The sequence below is a fragment of the Phyllobates terribilis genome, unplaced genomic scaffold (assembly GCF_046119375.1).
Source record: "Phyllobates terribilis strain yellow unplaced genomic scaffold, ASM4611937v1 Scaffold_1__5_contigs__length_1240528914, whole genome shotgun sequence".
Taxonomy (NCBI): Eukaryota; Metazoa; Chordata; class Amphibia; order Anura; family Dendrobatidae; genus Phyllobates; species Phyllobates terribilis.
The window spans coordinates 39,208,863-39,235,468 of NW_027362761.1; the positions used below are offsets into that span (position 1 = coordinate 39,208,863).

General features: G+C 40.4%; 1 protein-coding gene across 1 annotated transcript in view; it reads right to left on the reverse strand.

Moving 5' to 3' along the window:
• Window positions 1–26,606, reverse strand: part of SUGP1 (SURP and G-patch domain containing 1) — a 47,434-nt gene that overhangs the window by 2,491 nt on the left and 18,337 nt on the right. Inside the window, exons 6-12 of the mRNA XM_073661050.1 lie at window positions 17,107–17,207; window positions 8,495–8,612; window positions 7,940–8,268; window positions 7,744–7,850; window positions 4,365–4,542; window positions 4,123–4,229; window positions 1,859–2,004 (exon numbers count right to left, since the gene is read on the reverse strand). Coding sequence (XP_073517151.1) covers window positions 1,859–2,004; window positions 4,123–4,229; window positions 4,365–4,542; window positions 7,744–7,850; window positions 7,940–8,268; window positions 8,495–8,612; window positions 17,107–17,207 — 1,086 coding nt within the window. The remainder of the gene's footprint in view (window positions 1–1,858; window positions 2,005–4,122; window positions 4,230–4,364; window positions 4,543–7,743; window positions 7,851–7,939; window positions 8,269–8,494; window positions 8,613–17,106; window positions 17,208–26,606) is intronic.

Here is a 26,606-nt window from a genome sequence, read left to right on the forward strand (position 1 = left end):
TGAATGTTATCCTACATTGCCCTCTAGTGGCAAGAGGAGTTATTATTTGGAATAAAATCCATAGCCTTAAAGTGGAGACAGGTTTTTATAACTTTTCCACTAGGCACCTTTATCGTTCACGCTTGTCCTTCATGCTTTTCTGTTGTGTAGTTATGGAAGTATTCATTGTAGGTTTCTATACATGTACAGTATATTTGTTGCTGTAATTGTCATGATGTAACCTTAAAATACAGGGTTCTCAAGCTCAGCCGGGTAAATGGGACACAAATAGAAAAAAAATTGAAGTTTACAGCCGGCATTCCTTGTGGGACGAGATGACATTTTCAGTGATACCATTTTTTTTCTATACAACTTTTTGATCACTGTTTCTTCCATTTTTTGCGTCAGTATAATGAAAAAGCTACAATTTGCACGTTTGCTAGTGATTTTTTTTTATTTTTTTTTTAAGTGTTCATCATATGGGTTGTAGAATAGGTTTATAGCTTCGGTGGTTGTACCAAAAGTAGTTAAAAAAATTTTTTTACGTTTTTACATAAAACAGCATTTTTAGTGACAATATTTCTTTTTTCATACTTTTAGATTTTTTTTTTAGAATTATTTTCTTTTTTTTACTTAGTCCTTATATGGGACTTAAAAATTCACTTGCCTGATTGCTGATCAGATATAATGCAATTCTTCTGTACTGCAGGATACTAGATCTGTCAGTTTTACACTGACACTTCACCTAATAGGCCACCGTAGCTGGCTGACCCAAAGGTCATTATATGGCCACGGGTTGGCATTGCGGAGTGCAGATAGGCTTAAATAGGAAGCCACCTCCCTCAAATAACTATGTGAATACCGCTGTCACTATTGACATAGGTATATAAGGTGTTCCAATAGTCGCGGTTGGTGCCAGTACACATTGTGGCCATTACAACAGAGTGTCAGGTATGTTATACAGATGAAAACAGGAGAAGACTGTGCCATCATCACGTCGTACATGTATGTTGGTTTGCGGAAATCACCTCCCACTGCATCACACATGCACGGCGGATGTCGGGAAGGGGTTAAAAAAAATCATCCTCTCCATATTCACCTACCACCAGCAGCGCAGGAAAGGGACACCTGTGCTCCAATATACCGCACTCTGGCGTGAGGACATTAAGGGGTGCTGGCGCAATCCTCAATCGGCCTGCTCTCTGCTGTCTCGAGGATGTCTCTGAAGCTCCGGTGCCCCTTAAGCCGCCGATGACAGCCTCAGCCTGGGCCGTGTGCTTGACACCCCTATTATAATGGATGAATTAAGCCTGCCCACTGTTGATGTCGCCTTTTCCATCATATACCAAAAAGACTGACCAGCACCTCCAAACAGAACAAGACAAGTGTGAACAGGTGCAAGCGTTTCTTTCCCATCATGTGATTGATTTTTTCTCGTGTGACGCCAGTTTCATTTTGTAGGTATATTATTCGTTGTATGAAAGGAAGCTTTATTAACATTGATTTACTGTGTATAAACCTAAAGTACAGTTCCCTATGTATTTAATATGGTAAGGATTATAGTCCTTGTGTGCCTCCGTTTCCTTTGTGTACTTAAAGTGCAGGATCATTGTCTTTCCAAAAGCAGCGATGACCGGCTGTGGTCTGTGCAATCTCCCAAATTTCAGTCTTTAGTGCCGGAGCCAGACATATAGAATCACAAAACAGTAACTGTATCCCAGCGTCACATTAAATCCCACACTATCGCCCGCTTTTGGAGGATATACCGATTTCCACAACGTTTCCCGAAATATCAACCTCAACAGAACTAACCTACAAGAATCTGTTTTGCTACTATGTGACTAAGTTCTAAGATTGTAAAACATCTTTAAAAACTTACTTGTTAACAGGGTTCTTAATTCCTTGACTCTCAGAACCTAACCCTTCTCCTTCTTTCCAGCCCATCTTCATTAGCATTTGGTATCCAATGTTCTCCACTGTCAGTTTAAATTCTTTGTATTCTGAATAGTCAGGCTCACGTCCCTCCTACAACAGAGGCCAGATAAAAGTGAAACTTTACTGATATGGTTTACTTGCTTTGTCCACATTTGTGTTCTGCCTTTCAGTTATAACAGAAGCCGCAGAACTTTGCCAGATCCATCGACTAGTGGATGCCAGCGGCACCAGACAAACCCTACTGACCAATGATGGAGTCCTTCAAATTTCGAAATAGTAGCCAAGAACCAACGTGGTGTGGTGTGGTGTGTGATAAGGAAAGTGCCATCCTTATCCCAATCAAGGAAAATCTATGCAACCATAAAGTGTCATTCAGAAAGTATTTAATTCTCACTAACACAGACAGAGGAATAAGAATATTTAAAAATAAACAAAAGTGCCTACAAAGAATACACGGGGCCTAAACCCACACTCAGCTCTCCTGTTACTATGGTATAAAAACGTAAGATGAAGGGTAATGCTATTATGGTCCAACATAAGCAGTCAGTATTAAGGTAAAAATAAAAAGGTGAAAATAAATGTGCAAACACCCGCTAATAAATAATACCAGCCCCCAAAAAAAGAAGGGAAAAAACTTTAAATGAGGAAAGTGGTTGTGATTTTTTTTTTTTGGTACAATTTTTTGGTTCTTCTAGGAAACGTAAAAATATTTGAGCTCAAGTGCTCATATAATGCACTGCAATACTTCATCATAAAAACTGACAGGCATCCTATGTTTGGCCAAAGGTGTACTAACATGGTAGGACCTGGGGTCACATTTAGGCCCCTTATCAGCCACAGCAACTCATCAGCATCCCATTATTACGCTACAAGGGAAAATCATTGGGGAAATAAAGGGAGTCCCCCTCTTCTGTCAATCTCTTAAATGCCGTGATTACTGTTATCGACAGCACCTTGCACCATTTTTTACATACTGAACTGGCTACACTATGCTAAAATGGCTGAAAAGCTGAATGAAACATTTGTGGTTTTATTTTTCATATACATAGCGGAGATTTTGTTTTGTAAAGTTTAATGTTAAATTTCATCTTCTACCAAGGGTCGTTGACAGATTTTTCTCTGGATGCGTTTTTTCCTCTGTATGACGTTGCCCAATTATAAGAGGGGGAAAAAAAAACAAAAAACACAAACTCGCCAAGAGAAAATCGAAACGGGCTTTTTCAGTGTGATGTAAGCCTCATATGTCTAGCCTTATCACACAGATGTCACTGCTGCTGCTTACTATCAATACAAGCACCAGGAAAGGAGAGCTGTGCTGTGTGTCATTACATACAACGCTTCGGATCTATGCCAGGCATTGGGTAATAACGCCCAGTTAGCTGGCATAGATCCATAGAGGTGTATGAGACATGCTGCTGGGCACGCTGAAGCTCTCCTCTTTAATATCATTCATAATGTGATGACATAACAGTGCAGTGAGAGGAGAGCGGGGTGTGTGAGCAGTGTTACATACACCGCTCCGTATGTAAGCCAGGTACCGTAGTATTATTCCCTGATGCCTGGGATAGATGCAGAGCGTTGTCCTTAATGACAGTACAGCGGAGCTCTCAGCCTCTCATGGTGCTTGTAATGACAGTATCAGCAGTGAGCTCTCAGTGTGATAAGTTGAGATATAGTCCACTTTACACTGAAAAATCGGTTTCTGACCTACTCTGGGGGGAGCTTTTTTTCCCCCTGTATGACGCTGCCGTATAATTGGGCAACTTCCTACAGGGAAAAAAAGAGCATCTAAACTTTACAAGTCAATATGTCAGCAACAGAGATGAGAAATAAAAAAAAAAATAAACTACATTTTTTTCAGCTCTTCAGCCACTTTATCAAGAAGTAGCCAGTTTAGCATGTAAAAAGTGGTGAAAGATCCTCTTCAAACGGCAGGGATTGGCGCTCTGTTTAATGACAACTCTTATAGAGGGATGCCAACAGTATATTACAGCAGTCACCTGCTCCATATCTGAGACGGTAACTGTACGTCGTTGTGCCAGACTTTAGTCCTCACCACAATGAACAATTTGAGAGCAAATCCGGCTAAAGATAAGTCATAAAATGCGGTGTTTTCAATGACCTATTAAAGTTTTGCATGTTTGATAAATCGAGCTGTTTGAGTAGTAAGTTGTAGCAATTTACTACAAAGTTGTTTCACATTATTACCTTAAGAGCCTTGAATGTCTCCATAAATTTCTCTAGTTCATCTGGAGGTAAGAAATCCCCAATAAAATGTTTACCACGACCCATTTCTGTCAGCTGTTCTGCCCATTCTGTCAGAAAACAAAAATTTTGATCACATAAATGTGCTTTTAATCTATCTGCGTTGCTACATAACATTTTGCATTGCTGTGTGGTGCGGTTACATGTACAGCTATTACAAGATGACACCTGGCCATGTACTTTACCCCTTGTCTTTCCCATTTCCATTCTTCTCAACTGGTGTTCCCAGGTGCCTAGTTCATTATCAACTTCTTCATCACTGTCATAGTCATGCTGATGTTGTTTCATAGCATTCTCCCACAGGAGCTGCACATCCTGCATGGCCTGCTTGTGTTTCATTATCAGGTCATACATTTGCTGCATCTGAACAGAAAATGACGAGATATGTAAGCATGTCAGTCATTAAAGGGGTGGTCCAAAGGCAAATTCATTTTTCTCCTAACTCCCTATTTAGTCCCATAATCTAAGCTATTTACTAATATACCGTATTTTTCGGACTATAAGACGCACCGCACCATAAAACGCACCTAGGTTTTAGAGAAGGAAAATAGAAAAAAAAAAACTTTTAAGCAAAAAATGTGGTCATGATGCTCTGTTAAGGGGGAGGGGGTCTGCTGCTGACACTGGTATAGGGGTAATGTCCCCTAATTCTGTTACTATCCCCCATCCTGATATGCATGCCCCCCCCTCACATCCATCCTGGTATGTATGGGCACCTTCACCCCTCTTCCTGGCTGTGGCATCAGAATTGGTGTCCATTTTGTTGGAGTCTGTATAAAATGGACTGACTGTCAATATATAATAAATTGGGTCCAGTAGTACAATGCAGGATGTGCTTTAAATGCTAAACTTTGAGAAAGTTATGAAATGTCCTATAAAGGTCTGTTCCTGATCTCGGCTGTTAGTTGAGATGAATCTGTGCTGCACTTCATGTACACGCTCAGTAGAGAAGCAGTGAGATGAATCTGTGCTGTACTTTATGTACACGCTCAGTAGTGAGATGAATCTGTGTTGCACTTTATGTACACGCTCAGTAGTGAGATGAATCTGTGCTGCACTTTATGTACACGCTCAGTAGTGAGATGAATCTGTGCTGCACTTTATGTACATGCTCAGTAGTGAGATGAATCTGTGCTGCACTTTATGTACACGCTCAGTAGTGAGGCATTGAGATGAATCTGTGCTGCACTTTATGTACACGCTCAGTAGTGAGGCAGTGAGATGAATCTGTGCTGCACTTTATGTACACGCTCAGTAGTGAGATGAATCTGTGCTGCACTTTATGTACACGCTCAGTAGTGAGGCAGTGAGATGAATCTGCTGCACTTTATGTACACGCTCAGTAGTGAGGCAGTGAGATGAATCTGTGCTGCACTTTATGTACACGCTCAGTAGTGAGGCAGTGAGATGAATCTGCACTGCAGTTTATGTACATGCTCAGTAGTGAGGCAGTGAGATGAATCTGTGCTGCACTTTATGTACACGCTCAGTAGTGAGGCAGTGAGATGAATCTGCGCTGCAGTTTATGTACATGCTCAGTAGTGAGGCAGTGAGATGAATCTGTGCTGCACTTTATGTACACGCTCAGTAGTGAGGCAGTGAGATGAATCTGTGCTGCACTTTATGTACACGCTCAGTAGTGAGGCAGTGAGATGAATCTGTGCTGCACTTTATGTACACGCTCAGTAGTGAGGCAGTGAGATGAATCTGTGTTGCACTTTATGTACACGCTCAGCAGTGAGATGAATCTGTGCTGCACTTTATGTACACGCTCAGTAGTGAGGCAGTGAGATGAATCTGTGCTGCACTTTATGTACACGCTCAGTAGTGAGATGAATCTGTGTTGCACTTTATGTACACGCTCAGTAGTGAGGCAGTGAGATGAATCTGTGCTGCACTTTATGTACACGCTCAGTAGTGAGGCAGTGAGATGAATCTGTGCTGCACTTTATGTACACGCTCAGTAGTGAGGCAGTGAGATGAATCTGTGCTGCACTTTATGTACATGCTCAGTAGTGAGGCAGTGAGATGAATCTGTGCTGCACTTTATGTACACGCTCAGCAGTGAGATGAATCTGTGCTGCACTTTATGTACACGCTCAGTAGTGAGATGGATCTCTGCTGCACTTTATGTACACGCTCAGTAGTGAGGCCGGGCTGTGGAGTCAGACAGGGAAATTGAGGAGTCGGAGTGGGAGGTTTGGCTTACAGACTTCACAGCCCTGAAAGAGAAGTGGATTGAGAGAAGCCAGATGAGTCTGGAGTGACTGCAGACTTTTGTCCCAAGTCTGGACAAGCCTTTTAATAAAAGTATTACAAAAACACTTGCTTCAGCTCATTATTATCTATAAAGAGAATTAGGAATACAGTAACAGAGTATAGTATCAGTAGTAGACTAAAGGATCTCATAGCATAAATATGGAAAAAAAAAAGTAATGGGACATATTAATTTAACATTATAGTTTACCCACATACAAAGATATGTAAACTGACATTTCCAACGTAGCACACAATACAATTAGCTGGTCTGAAATTGACTTTCACCCTTTATGCCTTTGACACAATTGAATACAGCAAATTTCTGTTAGGCTATGTGCCCACGATGCAGAAATGCTCCGGATTTTTCCTGAGAGTTTCTGCATCTCCCTGGCAGAAAAAACACATGCGGATTGTGCATGCGGATTGTGCATGCGGATTGTACATGCGGATTGTACATGCGTTTTCCTGCCAGGGACAAGCGGATGTGAAGCGTTCTTCACATGCATTTCCGCATGCGGGTTGTCAAGTGCTTTCCAAGCGATTTTAGCATCACTTGGAAAGTGCTTGACAACTTGGTCACACTATATAAATCCATGCAACCGGCATGACCGTGACCGTAAAGAATGGTAAAAAATAAAAAAATAAATCTATACTTACCTTCTGATGGCCCCCGCAGTCTTGCTTCGCTCCGTCCTGGCTGCCGGCAGATCGCGGTACACTGCACTGAAGGACCTGCCGTCACATGACTATGACGTCAGCGCAGGTCCTTCAGTCCACCGCGATCTGCCGGCATGGGAGGACGAGCGCAGCGGGGGCCATCAGAAGGTAAATATAACATTTATTTTTTATTTTATTCTTTTTTTCACAGGTTCTATGGTACCCGGTTCCGGAGGAGAGTCTCCTGTCCTCTAGACCCTGGTACGCATGGAATGCGCATCTACATATGCAGTGATGCGGAATCCATGCGTTTCAATGCAAGTCAATGGCGGCGAAAACGCAGCGCTTCCGCAAAATAATTGGTAGTGCTGCGTTTTTTTTTCTGCAATGATAATCCACAGCGGAAATGTCTGCAGCATGTGCATGCGTTTTTTTAAGTGTTTCTGCAGCGTTTTTGCCACTGAGGAAACGCTTAAAAAAAAGCATCATGGGCACACAGCCTTACTGTCTGTATCTGGTTGCAATACAAAAGAATCACACAGTGGGAAGGATAGGTTTCCTATTTTACAGTTAAAAGTGAGAACCATTATTTGTCAGGAGAGATTCTCTTCTTCATAGTTCACTATACAGAAGAGTAAACTTTCCTACCTCTTGCTGTTCTTTTATCTGTTTCTTTTGGGCATCAGATAATTCCGTGACCCCAACCAATCCCACGGGTTTTCTATTCTCATATCCTAAGCCTTTCAAATCCTGGGCTAGAAATAAAACAAAGGGGAATTGGAAATCTAGGCTTTGAATCCAATACCTGGGTAGTAATCATATATGCTTTCTAAAGCCATCTCACCTGTTAGAAGAGCGGTGGTATTGGGGGGCTCACTAATCACAGTAACAGGAGGCAACTCAGATTTGTCTTCCTCAGGCCCCCACCGACTCTTTCTCTTCTTTTTTGCAGATGCTTGCTCTGTGAATTGTGGCTGTGTTGGTGGACTAGTAGTGGACGAGGAAGCGGGGGGGTGAGTAGTAGTAGACGTCATTGGTGAGGAAGCTGGGGCTAACTTACGCTTAAGATCTGAGAAGGTATGATTGTCTGTTGAAGCCCGCTTGGCTCGTCTGAATTCCTCCACCTTCATTTTATAATACTGGTAACCTTTGCCATTTGTGTCATATAAAAATCTTAAAGTGACAGAAAAAAATTGTGCATTAAGTCTGAGAAAACACAAATCTAGGCAAGACCAGACAATATCCTTTTCATCAATTCTGTAGTTGGCATTTTGCTCCATAACAAAAGGGGAGAATGACTGTTGAGTTTCCATAGGGGCCTGAATCTACATTATTCAATATTTTAGTCAATTTTTACATATTGTCTAAAAATGCTTTATATATATTATACATATATTACCTGAAGGCAGGGTTTTCTCTGTTATTTTGTAAAGCAATGGCTTCAACCTCAGGACCACCATCTGCCACAAAGCTAGCTAACTTCTCGGCAAACATCTTAGTTTCTTCATCCTCAGGAACTAAAAGGTAAAAGAAGGCAAGAACATAAGTATATAAGGTGTCCAAAATGATTATCAGAGTATCTTAAATGTTTGTGACAGAGCCTCTTTAACCCCTTTACCCCCGAAGATGGTTTGCACGGTAATGAAAGGGCCAATTTTTACAATTCTGACCAGTGTAACTTAATGAGGTAATAAACCTGGAAAGCTTCAACAGATCCCACTGATTCTGAGACTGTTTTTTCGTGACATATTGTACTTCAAGATAGTGGTATAATGTCTTCGATATCACTTGCGTTTATTTGTGGGGGGAAAGAAAAAACAAAAAACGGAAATTTGGCGAAAACTTAGAAAATTATGCAATTTTCAAAATTTGAATTTTCATGCTCTTAAATCAGAGCGATATGTCACACAAAAGAGTTAATAAATAACATTTCCCACATGTCTACTGTACATCAGCACAATTTTGGAACCAAAATTTTTTTTGGGTTAGGAAGTTATAAGGGTTAAAAGTTGACCAGCGATTTCTCATTTTTCCAACAACATTTACAAAAGCATTTTTTTTTTTTTTTTTTTAGGGACCACATCACATTAAAAGTGACTTTGAGGGGCCTTTATGACAGAAAATACCCAAAGTGACACCATTCTAAAAATTCCACCCCTCAAGGTGCTTAAAACCACATTCAAGAAGTTGATTAACCCTTCATGTGCTTCACAGGAATTTTTGGAATGTGGAAGAAAAAAACAAAAATGTTACTTTAGACCCAATTTTTTATTTTCACAATGGTAACAGGAAAAAATGGATGCCAAAATTTGTTGTGCAGTTTCTCCTGAGTAAGCAGATACCCCATATGTGGGGAAAAAGACACTGTTTGGACGCACGGCAGGGCTCGGAAGGGAAGGAGCGCCATTTGACTTTTTGAATGTAAAATTTGCTTGAATTATTAGTGGACGCCATGTCGCGTTTGAAGAGCCCCTGATGTGCCTAAACAGTGGAAACCTCCCGCAAGTGATACCATTTTGGAAACTAGACCACTCAAGGAACTTCTCTAGATGTGTGGTGAGCACCCTGAACCCCCAAGTGCTTCACAGAAGTTTATAACGTAGAGCCGTGAAAATAAAGAAATCAAACTTTTTCCACAAAAATGATCTTTTAGCCCGAAATTTTTTATTTTCACTGAGGGAAATGAGAAAATGGACCCCAAAAACTGTTGTGCAATTTCTCCAGAGTACGTTGATACCCCATATGTGGGGAAAATACACGGATTGCGCCCTCGGCAGGGTTCAGAAGGGAAGGAGCACTGTGAGACTTTTTGAACGCAACATTGGCTGGAATCGAGAGCGGACGCCATGTCGCGTTTGGAGGGCCCTTAATGTGCCTAAACAGTGGAAACCCCCCACAAGTGACCCCATTTTAGAAACTACATCCCTCAAGGATTTTATCAAGGGGTATAGTGAACATTTTGAACCCAGAGGTACGACACAGAATTTGATAACATTAGGTCATCATATTGAATAAGTTGTCATTAGTCTTGAGCGCAAGTGCTCGCTATTTGAGTTTGCATCGGGTACTCGGGTATGCACCATGTATCGTGGATGTTCGAGTCCCCGCCCTGCATGTTTCACGGTTATTAGACACCCTAAAAAAATACATGCGGGGATCGCTTGTGCATGGCAGGCAATACCCGCAAGGTTTTTTTGGCTCTATAACAGCCGTGAAACATATGGGACGGAGACTTGAGCATGTGACTCGAGCACCCGCGATACTCTGTGCATACCCAAGCACTCGATGTAAACTCAAGTAGCGAGCACTTGTGCTCAACACTAGTTGCCATATCATCCTTTTTTTTTTCTTTTGAAAAAATCCCAACCCCAACACAACCCTAACCGTAGAGTTTATTTTTTACGCTTTTCCTCGTGTGGTATAAGTGATTAGACCGCTTTATTCTTCGGGTTGGTGCAATTACAGCGATACCAGAATCATATTGGGTTTTTATGATTGACAGCCGTCACACACTAAAAGACACTTTTTTTTGCAAAGACTAGTTTTTGTATCGCCATATTTTGAGAGCTATAATTTTTCATTATTTTGGCCAACAGTCAGTCATGTGACTGCTTGTTTTTTGCAGGACGAGTTGATGTTTTTATTGGTACCATTTTCGGGCACGTGACATTTTTTGATCGCTTTCTATTCCGGTTTTTGGAAGGCAGAACAAACAAAAATCAACAATTCAGGAATTGGTTTTTTTTATGCTGTTCCACTGGTGGTAAAATTGATAAGGCAGCTTTATTCTTCGGGTCAGTACGTTTACAGCGGTACCACATTTATATAATTTTTTATGTTTTGGCGCTTTTACACAATAAAAAACACTTAATAGAAAAAATAATTTTTTTGTAACGCTTTATTCTAAGAGCTATAACTTATTTTTCTGCTGATGGAGCTGTATGGGAGGCTTGTTTTTTGCGGGACAAGATGACGTTTTCAGAGGTACCATTTCTATTTACATTCGTCTTTTTGATTGCGTTTTATTCCATTTTTTGTTTGGTGGTATGATGATAAAGCGTCGTTTTTTGCTTTTCATTTTGTGTTCACTGAAGAGGTTAACTAGTGGCACAGTCTTATAGGTCAGGTCGTTCCAGATGCAGCAATACCAAATGGGTGTACTTTTATTGTTTTTATTGTTTTTTCCATAATAATATTTATTTATGGGTATAGTATATTTTTATTTTTTTGGGATTATTTTTTATTTTTTTTTTTTCTTCAACTTTTACACTTTGGGACTTTCATTTTTTGCAGGCTGATCGCTTGCACAGCATAACGATAAAGCATCATCCCCTATGCTGTGCAGGCTGTCAGCCCCTGCACACACAAACTAGGTAGATTGTGCACTGAGCACACAATCTAGCTAATATGCTGATGCCTGGTGACCCGGATGTCGTCACGATGACATCGGGTCACCATATCAACTATCCGAACATGGCATACACAGAGCGGGACGCCAGATAGAGGGTAAGAGGCGCGCTCTTACCGGTGCTTGCACCGGAAATGCTGCGATCAACTTCGATCGCAGCATTTCGGGGGTTAATGTGCCGGGAGCGGTACAGCACCGCTCCTAGCACATAGTACCGGGTGTCAGCTGTGACAATCAACTGACACTCCGCGGCGATCGCGCCAGCACAGCCTTTGTGCTGGCGCGATCGCCCGGGCGTAATACGCATCTGGTCCAATAGGTCCAGGGCGCAGAGACGTATTATTACTACCCACGTCAGAAAGGGGTTAAAGGGTTGCTCTGATAAATGGCTTCTATCACTCGATTCTTAATTCAGGTGATTGGCAGATGAAAGCCCCCCTTACACAGATTGTCAGCTGATATCAGCAGGTTCAGGCGATGTTAGTCTAATATGTATGGGGTCCTTTATATTGCCATACAATGTCTGAGCCCGCCAATATCGGCCAACAGTCCAATATGTGTGGGGGGGGCCTCCAAACCTCTTGCTCAACAGATGATGTTGGGGGAGATAAGGATTTGGCATGTGGTTTCTGATTAACAATCCATTTTGTTCTCAAACCAACGCCATAGATTAATGACAGTGGCTCACTCACTTTCGCATATGGGATAATTGGGAGAGATGGCTGTTGGCCAAACCATTAATCAGGTGACATTTCTTTTGTATGGGGTGCTTAAAAAGCTTATCCAGGATTTTGAGGATTTTTAGCTTTGGGCCAAAGACTTACAGGCAGGTAGTTGCCAACTACCTGGCTGTTATGCCCTGCGTCGATCTGTTCCGGCCCAGACCGGTTACGAACAGTTACTGCTGGCGATTCTCCTGCTTCCTGTATCGTCATGTCGACAGAGCAGCTTCTTCTCTTCCACTCTGCTCTGTCAACTGAGTGTCACTACCGATGTCATGCTGATGGGCAGCAAGGTGTTGGCTGTCAAACTGCAGGGAGCCGACTGCCAATCAGCATTAAGTCGGCAGTGATACTCTTTTGCTCTGTCAATGGGGCAAGAGCTGCCCTTTTGACATGAGGCTAAATGAAGCAGGAGAATCCCCGCCTGAGTGGAACACATTGTTGCAGGGCAGAATAGATAGCTGGTTAGCAAGGCAATTCTTAGCTCCATAGCAAAAAAACAACAAAATCCCGAATAATCCCTTTAAGAAAACCAACCACAGGTGGCCATAAAGATTCATTGTTACCTGTTATTTTACAAGCAGATATCATTCCCTGACTTTCCCAACATACCAAACCTGGATCTTATCTTGAAGAGAAGAATAGGATCTAACAAATAATATTGCAGTTTGTTGTCCCATGACCAGCCTTATAGATGGCAGACCACAGTGTTATTTCACGTTCACAATCAGAACCAATAATTGGAAATATAAACCCATTAGTATTATACGAATAAGTCTTGGAGGTTCCCAGAATCTTCACAGCATAGACAATTGCCTTCAGATGACCCCAAAGATAAAAGTCTAAGGGGGTCAGACCGGGAGACCTTGGTGGCCATTCAACTGACCCACGACGACCAATCCACTTTCCAGGAAACTGTTCATGTAGGAATGCTCGGACCTGACACCCATAATGTGGTCGTGCACCATCTTGTTGGAAAAACTCAGGGAACATGCCATCTTCAGTGCATAAAGAGGACGACACATCATCATGTAGCAATTTCAGATATCCAGTGGCATTGAGGTTTCCATTGATGAAGAATGGCCCCGCTATCTTTGTACCCCATATACCACACCATACCATCAAGATACGTGATGTGCAGCATCTGAAACAACGGATACTGGAAGCCTGTGCTAGCATTTCTTCTGCGGTGTTGCTGTCAGTGTGTCAAGAGTGGGAGAAGAGGGTTGTATTGACAATCCAACACAATGGGCAGCACTTTGAACACATTTTATAAATGGTCATAAACTTGTAAAAAACTCATGAAAGAATAAAGTTATGTTAAAACCAAGCACACCATTGTTTTTCTTATAAAATTCTCAATAAGTTTTGATGATGACCCTCTTCCCATTGAAAAAAAATAAAGTTGGATCCAAAATGGCCGACTTCAAAATGCCTGCCATGGTCACCACCCATCTGGAAAAGTTTCCCCCCTCCCATATACTAATGTGCCACAAACAGGAAGTTGATATCACCAACCATTCCCATTTAATTTAGGTGTATCCATATACAGTAAATGGCCCACCCTGTATAATCAGACCACACTGTCCAGTACCCCAACGAGCATTTCGTGTGCAGCTTCGTCAGGGGGGTACTGGGGCAGTGATACTAGATGGTATATATAGTGTATTTTTCTGAATATCGGTAGTATCATAAGTTTCTTGCTCAGTTGGATACAGATCACCATCTTGTGGATCCATTTGGTATTGCCGCTATTATTTTATATAAATGAATATTGTGAAGATAAAAAAAAAATGCTGGAACAAAATTAACAAACAATATAATAAAGTGAAGATAAATATAAATAAGAAAATTTTTTTTAATAATAATACAAAACATGAATAAAAAGTGAAGAAAAAAGTAAAAAATAAAATAAGATAAAAGATAATGTATACATTATTTATCTTATATTTTTTATAAACTGAGCAAGAAACTCATGATACTGCTGATATTCATATACGAAAGTAGAACAATGTTATAATCGGCATGATAGATTTGATTTAGATTTGTCTAATACTGTACTATAATAATGTAGGGATACTTCAGACTATCTGCAATATCGTCCACTTCCAAAATGGCGAATCGGAGCTTTCCACTGGTGGACGTGTGCGCTGCATCATTGCTGTCCTCTACCTCTCCGCCCAGCATCCAATCGGAATTCCCAATGTGCAGACATGCCTGCGGTGGGCGATGGGACAATGGGCAGCGGTTATGCGCCCATTAAGTGATGTGCACATAAAAATACACTATATATACCAGCTAGTAACACTGCCCCAGTACCCCATGATGAAGCTGCACGCGAAACTCGCGTTTGGGTACTAGACAGTGTGGTCTGATTATACAATGGTACATGCCGAGTATAGATTGGTGTCTTATTCTGCATAGATGTTTCTATAGGGGGAAATACCTGAATTACGGATTAATGTGATATGTACGAGATGCATGTGAGCTTCTAGTTAATGATGTACATGAGAGATTACCTATACCCCTGTACTTTTTGAGAATTGATATATGAACTATTGATCTGCCTGTACTAACTTACAACCGCACTGCCCTTTTGTCTTTGTTTTTATGGGTCCTTTTATGGGGTTTTAATTAATTGTTTGTAGTGTTGTGTCTAATTGATTTAATAATAAAGATTGAGATTATAAAAATTAATTTGATTCAGTAGATATTACTTACTGCGCTACTTGGTGGTAATAGGTTTGATATGTTTTTTCAAGTTCATGTCTACAGTCAGCAATACTGTATAATCAGTGTGATGCCCAGATAAAATGTAATGTCTCTTATCACAGGTCTGTAAGATACTTCTGTGAGCTGCTATATGTAATAATACGAGTGTGTGCAGTTTAGTAATGTATTCCAGTAGTAGTTGTATAGAGTTGTGGCTGACCATGTGCAATATTCAGCTCTATAGGAGATGAAGAACCAAAGTCCGTCAGCTCACTATAGTAAGTCCACAGCCACTTTTCTTCATTAGTAATCCATCGCGTATCCACACACGCCAGGACAAAGTTCATGATCAAATAAGGTGTTTATATCTTCACCAACATGTTAAACACAGACACAATCATTATGGACCACGAGTAGGGACCGTAAGGTCAGAAACGTGTTAGTCCATCATTTTTCATTCTCCACATTGACTGTGCCGGCTTTTAAACGTGTTGGTGAAGATATCCATCAACACCTTATTTTATCCAGAACATTGTGCTGGTGTTTATGGATACACGATGGATTATAGGAGGTGATGTTTGGTCTTCCATCCAGGACTTTGTGAAATCTGGACCAAACAGAATTAAAGGATTTTTTTTCTGTTTTAATGCAAATAAAGCAACACTGTTCTGAAACCTTTATTATATTTTTATCTTTGTTTCAATTTACTTACCACAAACAAAGACCGACCTTTAACCCTTTCCCAGCAAGTGTTGTATACATAGCACTGTTGGAAAGTGCTTCCCACAAACCACTGGCAATAGTGGCTGTGCCATCTAAGAGATTAGGGGATCCACATGTTTACCTAACAGCCCCCCTTGATTCAGGTAATGCAGGCTGATGGGGAAGGACACAATTTTACTACAGTCAGGGGCCAAACAATGGTTGCTATTTTTTCATTACATAAAATACACTCCTCAACTCCTGAAATTGCAATACTAAACCTAGAAAGTGGAATTCTGGAAATCACAGGATGGATAGACATGTTAATGATATGCAAGTAAAAAAATGGAAATAATTTACAAAACATCTCAATCTATTTAGCATTGAGTATGAGCATCATATGCAGAAATACAAGCCCTTTGATTTAAAGGGGTTTTCCCACAAACAAAGTTAATTTTAATCAACATTTTAATCAATAGATCTTGGAATAATAATAAGTTCCACAATTGGATGTGTTATAAAATGTCCCTGTACTGAGATAATCTTATAAATGTGCCCCTGCTGTGTACTGTGTAATGGCTGTGTCTGACTGTGCAGGAACATGGTCTGATCATACCACATCTCCTGAGCAGGGGAGGAAGCAAAAGACTATACAGACAGGACAGCAGAGGATTGCAGCTGATTCTTTCTGTGAGGTAAAACATTGTTTAAAAGCAGGCAAGGAAATGTTTTACCTCACAGAAAGAATCCTCTATGATCCCGTGCTGTAATATCTGTATTGTCTTTTGCTTCCTCCTCTGTCCAGGAGATGTGGTATGATTAGAACCATGTTCCTGCATGGTCAGACACAGCCATTACACAGTACACAGCAGGGGCACATTTATAATATTATCTCAGCACAGGAGCATTTGTTTTTAACACATCCAATTGCGGAAAGTATTATTATTCCAAAATCTATTAACTAAAATGTATTTTGTTCGTAGGGAAACCCCTTTAACATATCTATTGATCCTGTGATTGTCATAATGCCACGACTTTTACTTCTTGGTGTTGCAATTTTAATATTGAGGAGTCAAAAATTAACTGTAAAAAAAAAAAAGGACAAGGTGGCATACATAATAGGTATTAGCTCGTTTTTGACTATATAAACCTTTAAGTTATGTTATTTAACTAATTTTGAGCAATGCAAAAGTTGAGCAAAAAAATGTGCGACTTTTGGAGTCTTCACACCAATCAGCTCACAGTGGGCAGGGCGGCGCCTGGCCGCCAAATTCATGAAAAGTTACACGATTACTTCCGCCAAAAGTATTATTTCAGGAGATGCAAGGAGGCACAGACCACTGATAAGATGCACTGAATTCATTAAAGGGCAAATGCCTCTCGATGAATACAGCGCATCATAGTACACCATGCCACCTCATTAAGTGTGAATGAATCGACCCCTTTAGATGTAAAATCTGGACAAACCTTTACTTGGTGCAGTTTTCTGCCTCTGGCTTTCTTGTTTATAGTCTGCTATCTTCTTCCGGTAATACAGGAACTCCCGGCTGTTCTGATCATGGAGAAATCTGTGGGAAAGAAATTGTACAATAGTCTCATTAGTATTCCAAATAAATTGTTACAGTTATTGGAAATTCTCTTATATACAGTAGATATGCTTAAACCCTTGCCGAAATAGCTAATTTTCCTTTTTTCCTCCCCTTCTTCCAAGAGTCATAATTTTCTTTTATTTTTCTGTCCACATAGACATTGGACGGTTGTCTTTTTTGATGGATGAGTTGTAGTTTTAAAAAAAATCATCCATTTTACAATTCAAAGTACTGTACTGGAAAACAGGAGAAAAATTACAAGCAAGTTGAAATTGCTCAAAAATCACAATTCCGCAGTAGTTTTTTGGGTTTTGTTAGCATTCAGTGTGTATGGCAAAAATGACCTAGTAATATAATTTATGATTCTTCTAGTTTGTACGATTACAGCAATGCTAAACTTGTATAATTTTTAACCCCTTCCCTACATATTGACATACAGTTACGTCATATGTCGGGGTCACTGACTTTGATGCAGGCTTGCAAACAGAGCCCGCATCTTTCCCGGCAGATAATGGCGGAATTACTCATTCTGCTGTTTTATTGATACCATTTTGGGGTATGTACAATAATTTGATCACTTCTTATTGCATTTCTTTGCGTAATTGTGGCGACTGAAAAACTACAATTCTGTTTTTCTCTCTATACGGTTCACTGATTGGTTTAATTAATTTTAGAATTTGATAGACTGGACTTTTATTTTTATAAATGTTTTTTTTTTTAATTTTGATTATTTTTTTTAAAGGGATAACGGGGGTAATTTGAACAGTTATATTTTTATTTTTCATATTTTTAAAGTTTCTTTGATTTTCTTACTTTATATTTTAGCCCCTTTAGGGAATCTGAACATGCAATCATTACACTTATGCCTCATTTTCATATTAATCTAAACGTTTATTGTTCAGTCAGGTAGCAACAGATTGCATCAGTAGAGGTATGGATGACATTGTCTTTCAAAGAGCATCATGATCTAATACCATCAAAAGTTTGGATACACTTGTTTAAGTATTAGTTTTCCTTGTTCCTTTTGGAATGTGCACATTGTAGGTTCAGACTGAAGGCAGCAAAAGCACAATGTAAGTTATATGAAAACAAAGAGTAAAGGAACACACACATGAAACAAACAAGAATATGCATTATGCCTTAAATTCCTCAAAGTATCTTTTTTTGTTTATGACATATTTACAACCCCCCTTGGCATTCTCTCAGGTAGCTTCATCAGGTTGTCACCTGAAATGGCTTCCAACTAACAGGAGTGGCACTTTAAGAGTTCATTTGTGGAATCACAGGCCTTCAGAAACTGTTTGCGACCATCAGATGTGGTTTTAGTGGAGGCAGTGTTAGTACCCAGTTCCATATAGAGCTGAGCCCTATTCCACAATTGTTCTAAGTCAGAATAAGGAAGAGCCACTCAACCAAGTAAAGAGAAACGACAGTCCATTTCTTTAAGACATGAAGAGCAATCATGAATACCATCAATCACTATGATAAAATTGGCTCTCGTATGGACAGCCCTGAGAAAGGAAGACTAGAATTACCTGTACTACAGAGCATAAGTTCAGAGTTACCAGCCTCAAAAACTGCTGACCGCACCTCAGATAACATCTGTCATAAATGATGCACAGACATCATCAACTCTCCCAAAGGAGCCTGCAAGAATCAGCCTTTATGGTCAAATTGCTGCAAAAAAGCCACAATTCAGGACTGCAAACAAGAAGACAAATTGTTTTGTGTAAAGCAACATAAGTACTGGACATAAGATTAGAGGAAATCAGCACTATGATCTGAGGAATCAAAAATTAGAGACTTTTGGTACCAACCACTATGCCTTTGTAAGATGCAGAAATTGTGAATGGATGTTTTTTACATTTTTGGTGCCCACTATGAAGCATGGAGGGGAAGGTGTGATGGTGTGTGTGGTCTTTGTGAAGCACAAAGGGGAAGGTGTGATGGTGTGTGCGTGGGCTTTGTGAAGCACGGAGTGGAAGGTGTGATTGTGTGTGCGTGGGCTTTGTGAAGCACGGAGGGGAAGGTGTGATGGTGTGTGCGTGGGCTTTGTGAAGCACGGAGTGGAAGGTGTGATTGTGTGTGCGTGGGCTTTGTGAAGCACGGAGGGGAAGGTGTGATGGTGTGTGCGTGGGCTTTGTGAAGCACGGAGGGGAAGGTGTGATGGTGTGTGTGTGGGCTTTATGAAGCACGGAAGGGAAGGTGTGATGGTGTGTGTGTGGGCTTTATGAAGCACGGAGGAGAAGGTGTGATGGTGTGTGTGTGGGCTTTATGAAGCACGGAAGGGAAGGTGTGATGGTGTGTGTGGGTTTTGTGAAGCATGGAGGGGAAGGTGTGATGGTGTGTGTGTGGGTTCTGTGAAGCATGGAGGGGAAGGTGTGATGGTTTGTGTGGGTTTTGTGAAGCATGGAAGGGAAGGTGTGATGGTTTGTGTGGGTTTTGCTAGTGACAAGGTTGGTGATTTATTCCAAATTCAAGAGACACTTAAAAGAGAACACAACAGGTCCTCCATGCACTCCAACCCACCAGCACTTGTGTATGGGTTGTTAAATACTCTGCCCAACCAGTGTTTTATAATCATAAATACATGTTTTTATAAAGTTTGCTTTTCCTATGCTAATTAGGCCTTTAACTAGTCGATGGGGCGCTGTTTTCCCCAGACTAGTTGTCCCTCTAATCATGTTATCACACCTCTGTGGGTGTGATAACATGATTACCAAAAGTCTGCGTCAACGCTAGCTCTTTGAAAATCACAGCTTTCCTTGCCCACGTCATTGCTCCTCTGAAGCCAGGTGTACGCTTTCCAGCTTCATAGGCGCACTGCGTTCAGAAGTGTGCAAGACGTCTTCTTCACTTGCGAACATGCAGTGTGCCTCTGAAGCCGGGAAGCATACAGAGCTTCAGAGGAGCAATGACGTGGGCAAGGAAAGTTGCCCGCATGCATGAGACGACAGCTCTTGCAAATTATGTTATCACGCCCACAGGGGTGTGATAACATGCTTAGAGGAACAACTAGTCTTGGGGAAAACAACGCCCCATCGACTGGTCAAAGGCTTAATAGGCAAAGAAAAAGCGAACTTTATTAAAACTTTTTTTTTAAACATGTATTTATGTGATAATCACTATAAAGGGCTGGTTAGGCAGGGTATTTAACAACAAATACACAAATGCTGGTGGGTTGGAGGGCATGGAGGACCTGTCAGGTTCCATTTAACCAATATGGCCATCACAGAATTCTGGAACAACATAACATTCCATCTGTTTTTTGTTAGTGAGACAATAATTTGTGCTGCAACCAAACAATGACCCAAAACTCAAAACCAGGCTATGTGACCAAGAAGGGTTGAGCGTTGCATCAGATGATATGACCTCTACAATCACCTGACCAATAACACAGGTCTACAAAAAAATATTTTTTGTAATCATCGCAGTTGACCTTGTACTTTTCTGAATCATTTTTTTTGTTCTGATTTCAAAAATGTATATAGTTTTTCTGTATCAAGTATAACTTCCACAGAACAGCATCATTATTAAAAGGTATAGGAAAACCGTAATGTACATATCAGAAAAAAATGCTTGACCTTACAAAACAGTTTTTATTGAACCAAAATAATTTCACATGCAAAATAGAAACAAAAATATGAGCAAAAATTAAAAGTGCTTGACAGTCTGTCGTTGATACAATTTTTCAGGGTTGTCCCTATATAACATCCAACAGTAATCTGCCATCATTGAGTCATTCCAAAAACCCTGGTAGCGGTGTTCCACTACTTTTATGTCACCTAGTTCATCGCTTACATCCCTAAGATTTGGAGGGAAGAAATCTAAATGTGAATGCAAAAAGTGCATTTTCAGAGACATGCGACATCCAAGACACTGGTATGCATTCAGCAGTCCCTCAACACCTTCAACATATTCTGGAGATTTATTTTTTCCTAAGAAGTTTTCACAGATCCACTTGAAGCTTTTCCAAGCTCTCAATTCCTTATCATTTAGAGTTTCTCATAAGCTCTCTGATGTGAGGACCAACAAATACCCCTTCCTTCAGTTTTGCTGGTGAAATGCTGGAGAATGTCTGTGAAATGTACAGGAACCCTTGTGAATTTGTCTTTGCCATGGCTTTCACAAAGTTTTTAATCAATCCCAACTTTATATGTAGTGGAGGAAGAAAGATTTTTGTTGGAGCAACGAAAGGATTATGCTGTACATTGTGTCTACCTAGAACACAGATGTTTCTCTGTCCACAATCACGTCGAACATAATGCTCTACTGTATTTCTACTGTCCCATAAACACAAGAAGCAACAATATTTTGTGAAACCTCCTTGTATTCCCTTCAGCAGACCAATCACTTTCAAATCTCCACTAATATTCCATTGATGATGCTTATATTGTATAGCATCCAAAACAACTGACAGATTTTCATAACTTTCCTTTAGATGACATGAGTGAGCAATAGGGAGTGATGGTTTCATATTTCCATTGTGAAGCAACACTGCTTTCAAGCTTCTCTGGGATGAGTCAATAAACAATCGCCAATCTGCCATGAAATACTCTTGATTCAGTTCTTCAAAGAGGCCATTCACATTGTTACAGTACAACATTGGTCCATCAACTGTGAAAAATTGTGTTACACTGTTATTTCTGTTTCGGTAATAACACACTTTGACATCATCTTGAAGAAGATTCTTCTGTTTCAACCTAGATGCAAGAAGTTCAGCTTTATCTTTTGACAATGACAGGTCTCTGATGAGATTATTGAATTCATGTTGAGTAAAGCTTTCTGGCTGATCCATCAGGTACATACTCATCTTGACTTGAGGTCTCCATGCCTTCGCTAGTAGCTTCAGCTTCATATTCTACTTCAATTTCATCCAATCCAGACAACGGTGGTACAGGAACTGGCAAGGTATCCTCATGTGGAACTGGCCTAATTGCACATTCAAGTTCAGGGTAATTCATCTTATGTTTGTTCTTTGTAGAAAAGTCCTTCAGTTTGACCAAACAAAAGTAGCAGTCATCACTATGATTTTTGGGTTCTCTCCAAATCATGGGAACAGCAAATGGCATAGCCACTTTCCTCATATTCAACCAGTCATGAAGACCATTTATACAACTTGAGCATATCACATGAGGGGCCCGGCTTTTGTCTTGATCACCAAGTGGACAGTTAAAGTATATCTGGTACATCATTTTAATATCATGAGTGATTGAACGTACTTGGCCTTTTGGTGTAAAAGAACCACACCCATAGCAGAATCTGTCCGCATGATTGATACACTGTCGGGGCATTTTTCTCCTTTAAATCAGATTAAACAGTAGAGTGTTCAGTTTAATGGTGGTGACAAACTCAAAAAAAAAAGTGATGGGCCGGTATGTAGATATTTCCCCAGAGATGACAGAGGCAGCTTGTATTTAGAACTGATTTTACTGGAGGTAATCTGGTAGATAACTATATACAGGTGTGAGGTAAACCGGTTAGCTTATTCCTGACAGATGAACACTTGCAGACAGGCAGTTTCTCAGTGTGATATTGGCTGCTTTCAGGATCTCTCGTTGTGGAGACCCTCATCCAGTTACACCTCAGTGTAAGAGGCCTGTAGAGGCCGGTCTCCTGTCACAGTGTCACATTCCAGTCCTTGCTGCCATCACCATCCTTTTCTGACTGACTCAAATCTTACCACCTCATAACAGTTAGCTCCTCCCCCTAACATGTGACTTTCCGAGAAGCAGTCATTGGCTGACTGCACTGTCAATACTCCTTCCCATAAAACTCACTAAAAACTTTACTTGTGTTGTTCCTGTAAGAGAATGGGAGTAACATAGAAAAACCACATACATTGAAAATGTAGAAATAACATAATAACAAAAATGCTTCCATATCAGAAACTTTGTGTGATAGAGCAAAACTAAGCATATTTTTGGAATCAGCACATCAAACTCCATAAAACCGACATATTACCTTTGCTGATGAATTTTTGGTGTTGACGAGTTTAATAATAATTTGTATTTCTTTAGAGCCAACATATTCCGCAGCACTTTACATTTTAGAGGGGAATTGTACGGACAATAAAGACATTACAGAATAATACATAATTCAAAAGATACCAAGAGGGGTGAGGGTCCTGCTGCTCGCAAGCTTACAATCTATGAGGAAATAGGGGAGACACGAAGGTAATTGGTAAAATGTGCTTATATTGTATGGTCCGGCCATCAATATAATAAATAGGGCATTCACATAACGCTGCAAGAAACGGTCACCAGCCAGTATGTGTACAGTACAGACACAGAGGGCTATGAAGTGCAAGGAGGGTGTGTGAACAGATGTTTACGAGGGTTATGATGTTGAAGAAAATTTTGTAAGTGCAAAACTAGTAGAATTACTTAAGTGAAGTGAGGCAATAGACCAGTCTAAAGAAATGTGTTTTTAGGCCACGCTTAAAATTGTGGGTATTTACAATTAATCAAAGTGTCCTGGACAGAGAATTGGCGCAGCACGCGATAAGTTTTGGAGACGGGAGTGGGGAGGTTTGGATTATTGAAAATGTTAGTCTTAGGTCATTAGTGAAACAAAGGGCATGGGTAGGGTGGTAGACTGAGATGAGAGAGGAGATGTAGGGTGGTGCTGAACCGCGGAGCGCTTTGTGGGCGAGAGTGCTAACTTTATATTGAACTCTATCTCATGGGCAACCAGTGCAGCGACCGGCACAGGGTAGAGGCATCGGTGTATCGGTTGGAGAGGAATATGATCCTGCCTGCTGCACTCAGGACAGATTGGAGAGGGGAGAGTTTAGTAAGAGGGAGACCGATTAGTAGAGAATTGTAATAGTGAGGACGAAAATGAATAAGAGCTACAGTAAGAGTTTTTGCAGAGTCAAAGGTAAGAAAAGGTTGAATTCTAGAGATGTTTTTGAGTAGGTGTAGATGACATGAGCGAGTGAATGAAAGATCTGAATCAAATATGACTATGAATATAGGTTACACAAGTTCAGTTTTTGACAGATTCTGTTTTAGATAGAGAGAGGACATAATGTTAAGAGACAGCAGACAGACAATCTCTGGTATTTTGTAGTAATGCAGGGGTGATGTCAGGAGACTGTGTATAATTGGGTATCATCAGCATAGAGATGGCACTTAAAACTGAATCTATTGATAGCTTGTCTAAAAAAGGCAGTGTATAAGGAGAAGAGGAGGGGACCCAGAATTGAACCCTGAGGAACCCCAACAGTAAGGGGAACAGGAGAGGAAGAGGAGCCAGCAAAAGATACAGTAAAGGAGCGGTAGAGGAAGGAGAACCAAGAGAACAGTATCCTTGAGCCCAATAAAGCAGAGCACAATGAGGAGGAGCTGGTGATGCAGTTTCAAATGCTGCAGAGATCCAGGAGAATCAGCAGGGAGTAGTGATCATTAGATTTAGCTGTTGGTAGATCATTAGAGACTTTAGTGAGGGCAGTTTCAGTAGAGAGTGTAGAGAGCAGAAACCAGATTGTAAAGGGTCAAGAAGAGAGTTATCTGAGAGATAGCAGTTTAGAGGGGAGTGGACCAAGCTTTCCAGGAGATTAGAGATGAAGGGAAGATTAGAGACAGGTCTGTAATTAGCAGTGCAGTTCTGGTCAAGGAATGTTTTTTTTTTGTCGTTTTTTTTTTGTTTTTTTTAAGTAATGGGTGTGTGCTGGCATGTTTAAAAGGAGGAGGGAAAGACAACAGATGAGAGAGAGAGAGAGAGATTAAATATTTTAGTTAGGTGAGTGTGACAGCCGGGTAAGGAACCGAAGGAGATGTGAGGGAATAGGTTCACTGGTGCAGGTAGTAGGGCACGGAGCCTGGTAACAACTTCTTCGGTGACCAGTTCAAAGACAGAAAGTGAGCTAGATGAAGTGCAGGAGGGAAGAGAATGCATATTAGGGGATTGGGAGAAAATTTCCTGTTGGATATGATAAATTTTTTCTTTGAAGTAATTGTCCAGATGATCAACGCTGAGGTTGGTTGTTAGGGCCTGCACTCTTGGACTGAGGAGGGAATGAATAGTGTAAAAGAGCAGTTTAGGATTGTTGAATAGGGAGGTGATGAGTGCAGTGAAATAGGTTTGTTTGGAGAGGTGAAGGGCAGAGTTGTATGTTTTAAGTACAAATTTATAATGGATTAAATCTTTGGACAGATTGTATTTCCTCCATAGACGTTCGGAGCACCTGACCTCAACCCAACTGAGATAGCTTGGGATGTGTTGGACAGCAGAGTAAAGGCAAAGAAGTCAACAAGTGCTCAGTACATCTGGGAACCTTCAGGTTTGTTGGAAAGACATTTCAGGTGACTACCCAATGAAGCTGCTTGAGAGAATGCCAAGGTGGTGTAAAGCTGTCATCAGAGTTAAAGTGGGATACTTTGAGGAATCTGAGGTTTAACCCATTTTTGTAGACATCACTCCCATTCTTTACTCTGTTTCCATGTGTGTTCCCTTGTGGCCTTTAGTCTGAACATACAATGTGACACTTCCCCTGATGAAGCAGTGATACGCGTGGGATCCTTCAACTTGATTTTTGGGCTATGCCTTTTCTTACTCTAAATGTATTACTGAGTATGGTCTCCCAATAATGGCTATGCTGGATATCTGTTAGGCCCATGACATGCATTTGTATTTCTTGTTCATACGTGGCACTTGTTGGTTTGGCTTCAGTATTGGTCCTTTACTATCTTTACCATCATATTTTTGATAAAGGGACTTAGGTATCATGCAGATCCATAGTGATTACATATTTTTCTACTTGTGGTGTTATATACAGACTCTTTACTATTGGTCTCTGTGACACATTCTGCATTTGGACTGTTGTAATGCATATATTGTATATGACTTTTTGCATTTGCCCTTTACCACCATTTTCAGTGGTTCTCTGTGTTTTTACACCTTTTAAATGTTTTTATGAATCTTGTTATGTTATTTGTTTAATAAACGTATACATTCCTTAGATGTGCTCATCACCATGTATTTCTTCCTTTTTTTTCCGTCAAAGTGGTGTAAAAGCTGTCAGAGTTAAAGAGGGGTACTTTGAGGAATCTGGGTTTTAACACATGCTTGTGGGTATCACACACATTCTTTACTCCTTGTTTCCATCAGTGTTCCCTTGTGGCCTTCAGTATGAACATAAAATGTGCACATTCCAATGAGAATGAAAAAAAAACATTGAACAGGTGTATGCAGACATTTGACCATAATTATATTGTATTATAGCTATCTCTCTACATTCAGATAAAAACACATTGGATATAAAAAGTCTACACACCCCGATTAAAATGCCAAGCTTTTGTCATGTAAAAAATCATATCAAGAAGAAGAATTTCAGAACATTTTCCACCTATAATGTCACCCATAATCTGTACA